Genomic DNA, 12,172 nt, shown 5'->3' on the forward strand with positions numbered 1-12,172 from the left:
TGATAGGCATTTGTCATAAGGCAATCTGTGCTGGAGAACTACTTTACTTGCTATTGATAAATTGTTGGGAGTTGGAACCTAGCTGCTGGACTGCAGATCGTGCAGAGTTATACCTTTTTGCTCAGTGTGGGCAAGATACGTAGCCTCTGTCCCCTATCCACCGTCTTCGGACCTTTCTGTCTTGCTTCTAAGAAGGTGAACTGTAGCGCTCTAGGTGTTGGACTACAACTGCCATCATCCCTGACCATTGGCCATGCTAGCTGGGACTGATGGGAGTTGGAGTTCAGCAACGTCCGGAGGATCACAGGTTCCCCAGCCCTGCTGGACTTCAATGACAATCGTCGAGCACACATCTGCATCTGTCAACAGGTGCGTGGGGAGAAATAAGTGGGGAATTCATGGAATTTAGATCATATGTTGTTAGCATATGAAAAGCTGCGCAAGGCTATACACCTGTGCAATGCTTAAGGGCCCAATCCTGTGCACGTTGACTTAGAAGGGCGTGTGCTGACAGCAACACCCTGCCTGTAGCAGGTCACGTGCTCCATTCGGAGGATCGCAGAAAGAGGAAGGGTAGTTCCGGGACGCAGCGGCTTCATAGTGATGTCTGAGCATGTGTAAGGAAAGAGTCCTTCGCCTCCCTGCCCTCACTTGTTTCAAACATAGACTTTAAAAGCAGACTCTCACAACGTTTCCACCTTCTGGCTTGACTTTGCAGACCTTTTTTCCCCCTTTGTCTCCTGCCTGCTGGATTGGCAGCAGGATTTGGGAGGGTGCTTGGGGACGGAATCCTGGGTCCCCGTCCTCACCTCGCGAAAACCAAGACGTGCAAGCGAATATTGCTGTTATTTATTTATTTTATCCAAAAATGCAGGCTACACATATTTCAATAAAAGGTAGCTGGGCTGCAGCTCCCATCAACCCCGCATTGCAAGGGGGTTGGGCCAGATGACCCTTTGGGTCCCTTCCATTTATTATTATTATTATTATTATTATTATTATTATTATTATTATTTATTCCATTATTATTATTATTATTATTATTATTATTATTATTATTATTATTATTCCATTACTATTATTCCATTAACCCCTGTCAACACGTTCAGTGGTGTGGAATGATGCAGCCTAGATACCATACTAGATACCTAGTAAGCCTGCCTAGGGTGCAACCTGACAAAACGAAGGGGTGGGGTGTGGAAACAACAGGGGAAATCTCGCCTTCCGACGCTGGGAGTGTCCCTCTTCACTTTTTCCCATCTCTACGTTCGCAGAAGGCCTTTTCTTTCCAGCCGCGGAGGCTTATTGGCTGGTGCTTCGACACATATCGCGTTCTTTTTCCTCCCCGCGCCTGCGCAGTTTCTTCCTTCGTGCTTCCCGGGCTTCGGACGGCGGCTGCTCCCGGGGGGCGACAAAACAGCCCTGCAGGGAGGCTCGCGGTCCCGTTGCAAAAGGCGAGGATGGTGGGCGCGACGGCGGTGCAAGGCCCCGTGGGCTTGCATGAGTTGCTGCTGGCTGGAGCGGAGCGGGGAAGCAGCAGCAGCAGCGCTGGCATTGCTGCCGCCACCCCTGCCGCCAGCACTGCAGCCGCTGCTCCTGCTGCCGCTGCCGCCCCCGCTGCTCCTACCACCAGCACCACCACCAGCAGCAGCAGCGGCCCCGGGGTAGTTACCCCGGGGGAGGAAGAAGAGGTCTGCGTGGTGGGGATCTTCGGGAAGACCGCCTTGCAGCTCAGCTCGGAGAAGGCGGCCTTGGTGAACACGGTGTGCGACAGGCAAGTCTTCCCCCTCTTCCAGCGCGGCGGCGAGGCCAGATCTTCCGCTGGAGGAACTGATAGTGCAGGAGGGCAAGGTGGTGGCGGCGGCGGCGGCAGCGCAGACCCAGGAACCGTTTCCCCCTCGGCTTCTTCCTCCGCTTCCTCTTCCTCCTCCGCCTCCTCTTCCGCCGCCTCCTCTTCCCAGGGCGACTACAACCTCCTGGAAGCCTATTACAGCCAGGATTGCAAGGTGCTCTACCTGGTCCTCACGTCCATCTGCGACAGCCACCAGCTTCTGCAAGCCTGCAAGGACCTGGATGCCATGGGGGATGCCCGAGGGCCTGGCAGCTTGGGGGCTCACCTCCTGGCCCCGGGCAGCTCCCAGCTGCCCCACGCCGAGGCCCATGAGTTCTGGAAGCACCAGGAGAAGCTCCACTGCCTCAGCCTCCTCTACCTCTTCTCCGTCTGCCACATCCTGCTCATGGTCCACCCCACCTGCTCCTTCGACATCACCTACGACCGGGTCTTCCGAGCCTTGGACGGCTTGCGGCAGAAGGTGCTGCCCTCTCTGAAGGCCGCTATCAAGGACTGCCCCGTTGGCAAGGACTGGAAGCTCAACTGCAGGCCTTGCCCGCCCCGCCTCCTCTTCCTCTTCCAGCTCAACGGAGCCCTGAAGGTGGAGCCCACGCCCGGCAGGGGGCAGGAGTTCTGTGGGCACCTGGAGAAGCCCCCCGCGAAGAAGCACTCTCCCAAGCGGCGACTCCAGCATGCCTTGGAGGACCAGATCTACCGCATCTTCCGCAAGAGCCGGGTCTTGACCAACCAGAGCATCAACTGCCTCTTCACCGTCCCGGCCAACCAGGCTTTTGTTTACATCGTGGCCGGCGGGGCGCAAGAGGGCGACGACCCCATTGCTGTCTTGCTGGACCAGCTGAGGAGCAACTGCACCACCCGGGAGGCGGAGGCCTCGCTGGCGCCTGCCTTGGCTGGGCCTCGGAGGTACCAGGCCATGCGGCACGGGAGGCAGCAGCTGTCTTTCCACGTGGAGAGCAGCAGCAGCAGTTCCAGCTCCTCGGGGCAGCTGGTGGACTGCACCTTGAAGGAGTTCCTCTTCCAGCACGTGGAGCTGGTCCTGGGCAAGAAGGGCTTTGACGACAGTGTAGGGAGGAACCCGCAGCCTTCCCACTTTGAGCTCCCCACCTACCAGAAGTGGGTGGCCACAGCCCTAAAGCTGTACGAAGTGGCCATTGAAGGCAAGGACAGCGACCCATCTTCGGCCATCGGAGAGCTGACCTCCAAAATCATGGGGAGCATCAAGGTTTTAGAAGGCTACCTGGACATTGACACCAAATTCTCAGAGAACCGCTGCCAGAAGGCCCTCCCCATGGCCCACAGTGCCTACCAGTCCAACCTGCCCCACAACTATACCATGACTGTTCACAAGAACCAGCTGGCCCAGGCTTTGCGGGTCTACAGCCAGCACGCCCGGGGACCAGCCTTTCACAAGTACGCCCTGCAGTTGCACGAAGACTGCTACAAGTTCTGGAGCAATGGGCACCAGCTATGCGAGGAGAGGAGCTTGACCGACCAGCATTGCGTGCATAAATTTCACTTGCTTCCGAAATCGGGTAAGTTCAGGTCATTCAGGGTTTAGAAGCTCACAGTCTGGACTGTCTTCCTTCCTCTGCTCCCAATTTTAGATTTGTTTTTATATGCATCTCACTTAATATACGCTCACACAAGTTTGGAAATGGGCCCTGCTAGATCACACTAGGCAGGAAGGCAGAGTCTTTTTGCAAATCTTTTAGGTTTCTAGCCCTCATTGACCTTCACAATATTGTTCAATCATTTCCTGCTACATGTTCAACTTCCAGAGTGGGGGATCCCTAATTGAAAGGTGAAACTTCCAGCATGTCACATCTTTCTGTATACACATATATGGATGGATAGATACACACACACACACACAGACTTAGGGGTCTTTAATCTGTCCTATCTGCATTAAAAGCAAGTACAAAATATTCAGTATAATGACAAACACCCTTTTGAATAAAATCTGTGGCAACAAATGTTTTCTGGGATAAAAAGGGCTTGCATCACTTCCAAAATGCGTGGTTTTTTTGGACTGAAAAAAGTGGGGTTATGATTCTCAAGTTTCTGGATTCTGTGTTGTTCAAAGCTTTTAAAGAAGCAAAGAAGTCAGAGGAACCAACTGATGGAAGTTTTCCTTCTGTGGCTCTCTTTTTTAGGGGAGAAACCTGAACCAGACAGGAACCCACCTGTCCTGTACCATAACAGCCGAGCTCGCTCCACTGGCACCTGCAACTGTGGGAGGAAACAAGCACCCCGGGATGACCCATTCGACATCAAAGGAGCAAATTACGATTTCTATCAGGTAATTATTTGTCACCTTCCTCTTGCCGATACAGTTGTTAGATAGATGGGTAAACTAACAGCTGAAGACTTGTCATTGTGTGGGCCTTTTCATCCCTCTTTAGAGCCACACTCCTTCTGGGGTAATCTGTCAGGGGCTGCCTTCTGCAGCTGGAATCTGGGCCGCAAGTGGGCAGCTTCCTGCCTTTCCCTGTTCCTTCTGCCGACCCACCCCTGTGCTTTTCCTGCTTCCCTCTTCGTCTCCCCCCAGCAAGTTGCAAGGAAAGGGTCAGATTGCTCTTGCCCAAAGCTCTAAGCCAATTGCTTACAGAGGGCTTTTGTACTTAGGCCAGGGGCAGTAGATTTCCCACCCCTTTTTGAACTAAAGAGTCTTCAGCCAGGTGCCTCTTCCCTTTGCTGCCCAGGAGGGAGGGGGGCACAACCTCCCAGCAGCCTTTGGATATCCAGCTTCCAGGCCTTGGGCTTTTACACAGCATGTTCCTAGAGGCATCTCTATATCGCAAGGGTGGCAAACCTCTGGCCCCAGGTATGGCTCTCTGTGCCCCTCTGTTTGGCCCTCAGGACTTTCCCCAAGTCACCCGTCCTTTAGGCCACATTCACATTAGTTGCTTTTGCCTGGCTTGAATGCATCGTTGGGCTGGGACAATTGTTATTATAATTGGGGCAGTCCACAGAATAAAATACAAGATAAAACACCAGTAAATAATTAAACCAAGACGACCAAAGCCTGGTTGAAGGGAAACAATGGCCCTTGCTCACCTAGAATAGGGGTCTGCAACCCGTGGCTCCGGAGCCGCATGTGGCTCTTTTACACCTTTGCTGCGGCTCCGGGGCGGATACTAGCAAGGGGAGGAGGTGCATTGTGCACCCCGACACTCCCCACTGTGGCAGGCGCTGTACTGGCTGTGACGTCGCATGGGGGCGGTGAGTGCGTTAGTCACGCACCGTCCCGACGTCACCTTCCTGCCCGCTGTCAGATCGGACATTAAGGTAAGAAACAATATATGCAGTGTTATATTTGTTTTAAATGTCGCAATGGTTTTGCGGCTCCCAGTTTTTTTTTCTTCGGAAATGGGTCCAAGTGGCTCTTTTTGTCTTAAAGGTTGCAGACCCCTGACCTAGAAGGATGGAGGGGTGTGTGTATCTGTGTGCAGATACGGCTGCCTTATGCATGACTGGGCTATGGCCTGTGCTACAAAGATAGGAATCTCATCTATTGCTCCACCTGCTTTTGCACCTGTTTTTCATCCACCACTGTTATGCAGCCCCGCAGAAGGTTACCTGCAAGGAAACACGACCCTCAAGCTGAACAATGTTCCCCACCCAGCTCTAGGTTGCAAACCTTCTCATTTCTACCCCTTTCTTTTGCTTTCCTAGCTGCTGGAAGAGAAATGCTGCGGGAAACTGGACCACATCAACTTCCCCATCTTCCAGCCAAGCACTCCAGATCCAGCACCGGCAAAGAATGAGACGTCGCCCAGCCCTCCAGAGGGCGAAGCCGAAAAGCTGAAGGAGAAGGAGCCGCAGACTCAGGGGGAGAGCACCAGCCTGAGCTTAGCGCTCAGTCTGGGCCAGTCCACGGACAGCCTGGGGACCTACCCAGCCGACCCTCAGGGCGGAGGGAACAACACGGAGTCTCACGGGCAGGCAGCTGACTCCAAAGGAGAGAAGAGGCCCAGCTTGGTTGACCGCCAAGCCTCGACGGTTGAGTATCTGCCAGGGATGCTCCACTCCAATTGCCCCAAGGGCCTCCTGCCCAAGTTTTCCAGCTGGTCGCTGGTAAAACTCGGCCCTGCCAAGGCTTACAACTTCCACACCGGCTTAGACCAGCAGGGTTTCATCCTGGGAACGAATTACCTAATGCCTTGGGACATTGTCATCCGGACACGGACGGAAGAGGAGGGGGAGCTGGACACGAATTCCTGGCCGGCTCCTAACAAGGCTGTCCCCGGGAAAAGGAGCGCAGTCGTCATGGGCAGAGGGAGGCGGCGGGACGATGTGGCCCGGGCCTTTGTGGGGTTCGAGTACGAGGATGCCCGCGGCCGGAGGTTCATGTGTTCGGGCCCTGAGAAGGTCATGAAGGTGATGGGAGGGGGGCCAAAGGAATCAGCTCTCAAGGCTCTCAACTCCGACATGCCCCTGTACATCCTGTCGTCCAACCCGGGGCGGGGGCTGAAGCCGCACTATGCTCAGCTGATGAGACTCTTTGTTGTGGTGCCTGACGCTCCACTGCAGATAGTACTGACGCCACAGGTGAGAAGATTGTAGAAAAGCTGGAGTGTATTGTGCTCAGGTCCTGCTTGTGGGTTTCTGGCGTATGTGAGAACAGGATGCTGGACTAGATAGGCCATTGGCTGTTCTTAGCACACATGGCAGGGTCTGGTTTTATAGGTCAGGGGAAGGCTGCGCAGTATAATAAGTCTTCACAAGATAACCGCAGCAACTGACGTATCAGTATTTCAGCCTGTGTTTTAGTGAATGTTCTTAGAACATGAGTAGTGGTAGTCCATAGCAGCAGCAGAATGCTAGGCCTATACTAAATGTATTTCTTAGATTTACATCCTACCTTTCCAAGGCTTGTGGTCATAGTTCCCCTGCAGTTTTTATCTTTGTCCAGTCGGTTTGGCTAAGAGGGGGTGACTGGCCCAGGGAGTAGGGCAGTTCTTTTGAAGCGGAGGGCAGATCAAATAGCTTTGTGAATTTTGCCTGTTTGGAGGCACTGATAGGCTTGCCATTTCAGTATCACACATCATGGCTGGGTGTGGGAAACTTCAGGTCCTGAAGTGGACCTAAGGCCTCCAGCTCTCACTCTCTCTGTGGCCTTTGGGGTTCTCTCTCCAGGCCCCACACCCTTTGCAGTGCTTTTGCCTGACTGGAATGTGTCCTGGGAGAGTGGCAATACATCTTGTTTGCCTGGATAGAGTGGGCTTATGTAGAAGTCCCTGACTTTTGCATGGCTAGAGTGTAGCCTGAGAGTCACATCCATAGATCACTCACTTTGGCCTGTGACCCCACCCACGACTCACATGTGGCCCCTCAGAAGGTTCCCCACGAATGAATGTGGCCCTTGGGGTGAAAATGCTTCCTCACCCCTGGTTTATGCCACGTTACCTTTATTTGTATTCAGGGTGTCATGAGACCACTACACTTGATCTTAGCCACAAGGCTGAGAAGTGGATGGCTTTAAAAGAGGACTGGGCAAATTCATGAAGGATAAGGCTATCAATGAATGGCTATGAGCCATGATGGCTGTGCTCTGCCTCTACAGCTGGAGCAAGTAGTATGCTTCTGAATACCAGTTGTGCGAAACCACAGGAGGGGAGAGTTGCTCCTGTGCTTGAATCCTGGTTTCCCATAGGTATCTGGGTAGCCATGAGCCACTGGCCTGATCCAGTAGGCTTTTCTTATGAGAGACTTGTCATTTTGCTACAGCTACCTGTCTGGAGATTTTGTTTATGTTTGTTTCTCTTTCATTCCTAGGTGCAGCCAGGGCCACCTCCTTGCCCTGTCTTTTACCCTGAGAAACAAGAGATAAAACTTCCTTCCGATGGACTGTGGGTTCTTCGGTTTCCTTACGCCTATGTGACGGAACGCGGACCGTCCTTCCCTCCAAAGGAAAACCAGCAGCTCATGAGTTACAAGGTGCTTCGAGGAATATTAAAAGCTGTGATACAATAGGACTTACTTGACCACACAAGTTGAATTGGCTTTGGAATTTAGTATTTGCTTTCCTTCCCCCCCCCACCTCCACCCCATTATAAATGACGGATTTTGATTAACAACAGCTGGAATTCACACAGCAATCACTGCTTTGATTTTATTGCACTTAAAAAGTCCCGGTGTTGAAACCATATGTATGTGCCAAGTCCTATCAGAGACACTGGATTGGTGGGGTATATTAATGCGGGAGCCAAATGAAGTTCTAGTTTGTAAAGGTCTGTGGATCAAGATGAAGAAAGAAAAAATAAAACATAAGACCTGCTCTTAAGTCATTACTGTTTTATATTGTATTCAAGTGACTGCAACAACATAATGAAGTATATCCTCACTCTGCTGGCTGGGGCTGATGGAGTTTGCTCTTAGGAGGACGGGGATGCAAAGAGAGATGATATGAAAAATCAGCTAAAAAGTGCTGCATTAAAGGACGTTCTGGATGCTATTTATTATTATTATTATTTAATGTTTATATCCCACTCTTTTACCAATAAATACTCAGAGCCGCTTAAAAAAAATGGGACACAATGATGCGATAAAGAACAAATAAAACACTTTAAAAAGGATTAGACGCAACTAACCATAAAAGGCAGCAGTTAAAAACAACAGCAGAACTAGATGGTAAATGCCTATTTGCATAATTTCTGTTTCTTTCCAGAAAATTTCAGGGCCAGGCAAGTCACCATAGGGAGGGCATTTCGAACCATCGGCACCACTACTGAAAAGGCCCTGTCTCTTGTGTTTAGTCACTTTGATCATTCATGCAGGGAGCGGGGCCTCCAAAATAGATCTTAAAATGTGGACAGCTTTATATAAGAATCCTTGTGGGTAATCATTGGATCTAGCACAAGTCTAGAATTATATGCTCCAGTCATCAGGTGCCCCTAGTAATTCTGGTCACCTCCCTTTGGACCAACTGAAGTTTCCAAATCCTCTATCCAGTTTCCTGGGAATAAATGCCACTGAATTCAATGAAACTTACTTCCGAGTAGACAGCCAAAGGATTGTACTGAAGTGTGGATGTCATGTCCATCTATAAAAGGTAATTCAATCAAAGCTGCCAAAAGGCAATCTTGGCTGAAGCTGGTAAAACATACATCTGGCAGCTAATTGTCTCCTGTTTGACAAAAGGAGAAGGGGTGTGAAGGAAAAACACAGACCATTAGGAAACAGATATTTTATGTGGACAGATCTTTTTTATATATAAAAAAGCAGAACTTGAACTAAAAACTTCTTAAACATCAGCGATTCTTTTAAAGTGTTGCAACAACAAAGGGCACTGTTTTTTTGCTGCTCTGTGGTTTGGACTTCCAGCTAATTCCAGATGTGGAATAGCATGTTACAATTATTCAAACATGATTGGGAAATACTCTGGCCTGGTGAGATGTTTTTTGCTTTTTATTTAATCTATGCACATTCCTGGCCTTGAACCTTTGCCTTTAAAAGAGGAGCAAGGCCTGCCAGTGGCCTTTTGCACTATGCAAGTCCTTGTACAAATTGAGCTATCCTTTTCTCCCTCTCTGCACTGTGGCTCCACCTGCTGCTCCTGCAGAAAACAGCCAAAGGCTTTGGTGCACTCTTGCAAATAATCCCACAATATTTGTTCAGTTTTATGGCCCACCCGCAGATATGAGCCTGTGTTTAGTCATTTAGGACCTTAAAAAGAAAACGGTAATCTAACCTGCCCACCTAGTGACCAGGATGGGATCTACACAGGTAACCAAGTGAGGGATTGTCAGCAATTGGAAACCTTGAGCCTTCAGGCCTAATTTGGCTTTCCTGCTCTCCTTGTTTTGCCCACAAGGCTGTTCTGGTCAAGCCATACCCACTTGTCTATAACCTGCCATATGACATTGGGTACAGGGCAGATTAAGTCACAGCTGCAAAGGAACATTTATTTTTTTTGGCTGTGCCTTGAATTCAACACCTTACCCTGCTGTGCTGTTTTGTTAAGGGACTGAATATGCTCTGAGACCCCCGATTGCTGCTATGTGTATCCAATCCCTGCTGAAAGCAACACAACAGGGAAGGTGCCAAATTCAAGCAGCACAGCTGCAGCTGTAAAGGAACAACCTATGAGTTCCAGAAAAACATCTACTACTGCTTCTTTGACTACGCAAAAGCATTTGACTGTGTCGACCACAGCAAACAATGGCAAGTTCTTAAAGACTTTTGCCTTTGTAATGTATGCTACATTATAGCCTTGAAAATGTCAGAGGTTTCTACACATACATTTCACCAACCAGGCAAGCAAGAAACATTATCACAGTTCAAGGACGCATTCCAGCTAGGCAAAGGCACTCAAAGAAAGATGTGGCCTGTGGAGAGGCGTAAAGGGCCGCAATTAGCCCCCAGGCCTAAGGTTTCCCACCGCTGCTGTGCATCCAGTATTTGAGATTTGGCTGAACATGCAAGGGCGGTTTATGAAGGGATTTGTAATCCTATGGAATAATGCCTGTCATTCACATCTGAGGCTTGCTTGTGGAAGCCCTTGCACTTCAGGGAACCACACGGTTGCAATTGCTTGGGCTAGCCCACTAGGGGGCTCTCAGCACAATTAAAGTTGGGAATGAAGGTATTTCAGCTTCCCTAAAGAGTAATCTTCAATTAACTGAAAGTTATGGAACATCAGTGTTTCATTTTGAACAGAAATATGTTGGAAGTGCTGCAGATGTCCTTGGCCTCTTTGGGGAAACCAGATCAGATTGATTTTTTCCTTTAAGTTATTGATAAACAGGTGTCAGTTTGCATGGTGGTTTGGAACACAGTTCAGGAGGAAAGGTCTCTGTCCCAAGGAAGTTACAAACTAGAATCTGTCCACAAGTGAAACAGAGGAAAGGAAACAATTTATGGTTGTTTCTGTTATACAGGACAGTGCTTTGTTACAGGGGAGCAGTGGTTTCCAAGATGGTGCCGTCCAGATGTTGCTGGACTACAACTCCCATCATCCCTGACCATTAGCCAATGCTGCCTAGGGCTGATGGGAGTTGTAGTCCAAGGATACCTGAATGGCACTTTAAGCTGCACCTGCAAGTAGAGTTTGCGAAGTAGAGGGTTGTGTTGAAGTGTTAATGGAAAAGGTAGGTTTTGAGGAAGGGCTGGCAGGAATAAATAGCAATGGCATCGTACAGCTGTTCTCAGAAGCTTCTGCTCACATAGAGCATCATAGAATTGTAGAGTTGGATGGGACCATGTGGGTCATCTAGTCCAACCCCCGCCATGCAGAAATCTTCTGCCCAACCTGGGGCTCGAACCCGCAACCCTGAGATTAAGAGTCTCATGCTCTACCGACTGAGATATTGAGCCAGAACATGATCACTACAAATAACCCCCCCCCCAAAAAAAAGTTAACTTAGAATTACCATACTAATCACAGCCTCTTTTGCATCCTGGACTAAATAATCACTGCAACTAATAGATTGACTGCTTAGGGTCTGTGTTGGTCTGTTTTAGTCTATTAAAACCTTATTATGGAGTTAAAGGTTTGGGCATGTGTCTATGTAACATAAGCAAATGGGGGTGTCTTAGTCAGGATGAATTAATACAATAATTGCCGTATGCAAGTCTGTTGAATATATTTTGTATATGACACTGCCCAAAAGTAGAAACCTTAGTGTGGCCTTAATTAAGTAGCATTTTTTAAAATAATAAAGAATGGCTAGGAAGATACTTTATAGACTCCTGCAACTCCACCCTGGCACCTTATGGTGAAGGGCGGGTAAGAATTTGAAATAACATCAATAACAGTAATGGGTCATATCCATCTAAGTTCTACTCACGAGTAGCCCCATTGAAACTGATGGACTTAAATCAAAGTCATGCTCCTTCTTTTCCATGGTTCTTGTCTGAGCAAGATGAACACTGAATACTACCCAATTGCTAGGCCATTATATTATTATTATTGTCATTATTATCTTAGAAATACTAAGCTTTATTGTCACTACTGTTTTAACGTGTTGTTAATTATTATTCCGTAAACGTTGGTGGCGTTCGTCATTCTAAAGCGCGAGGAGGGGAAGAGTGACCGTTATTTCAGATTTACCTCACACACTGGATTGGCCGCGGTGGGCGGGGCGTCTGCGACCTAGCGACGGCCCATGACGTCACAGCGGAGCCATCACCACCGCCAGCAGCAATCCCTTTCTCTCCGCCGCCAACATTCTTCGCCGCTCCGCGCTAAAATCGTTATTGTCGGACCGCGCGCTTCGCCAACCAATCAGCGCGCTGAGCGCGCTCGCGCCTACTCTCCCATCTCCCTCACCGTTATTCTTATCATCATCATCATCCCCCCCCACCAACCGCAACTGG

At 49.5% G+C, this 12,172-nt stretch overlaps 1 protein-coding gene and 1 long non-coding RNA gene across 3 annotated transcripts; one reads left to right on the plus strand and one right to left on the minus strand.

The window, feature by feature from the left end:
* Positions 1-1,349: 1,349 nt before the first annotated feature.
* SMG8 (SMG8 nonsense mediated mRNA decay factor) lies at positions 1,350-8,138 on the plus strand. Its single transcript, XM_053366879.1, has 4 exons — positions 1,350-3,384; positions 4,006-4,151; positions 5,528-6,403; positions 7,631-8,138. Exons 1-4 carry the CDS (start codon positions 1,461-1,463, stop codon positions 7,826-7,828), a joined length of 3,144 nt encoding a protein of 1,047 aa, XP_053222854.1. The 5' UTR covers positions 1,350-1,460; the 3' UTR covers positions 7,829-8,138.
* On the minus strand, positions 8,135-12,135 carry LOC128402624 (uncharacterized). 2 transcript variants are annotated; one of them, XR_008327754.1, is made up of 2 exons: positions 11,907-12,135; positions 8,135-8,981 (listed from the first exon to the last, which is right to left on the minus strand). It is a non-coding gene; the product is annotated as an uncharacterized LOC128402624 (long non-coding RNA). The 2 variants fall into 2 exon arrangements; XR_008327755.1 differs by lacking the exon at positions 11,907-12,135 and adding an exon at positions 11,644-11,900.
* Between the last annotated feature and the right edge of the window lie 37 nt (positions 12,136-12,172).

The sequence above is a fragment of the Podarcis raffonei genome, chromosome 15 (assembly GCF_027172205.1).
Source record: "Podarcis raffonei isolate rPodRaf1 chromosome 15, rPodRaf1.pri, whole genome shotgun sequence".
NCBI lineage: Eukaryota > Metazoa > Chordata > Lepidosauria > Squamata > Lacertidae > Podarcis > Podarcis raffonei.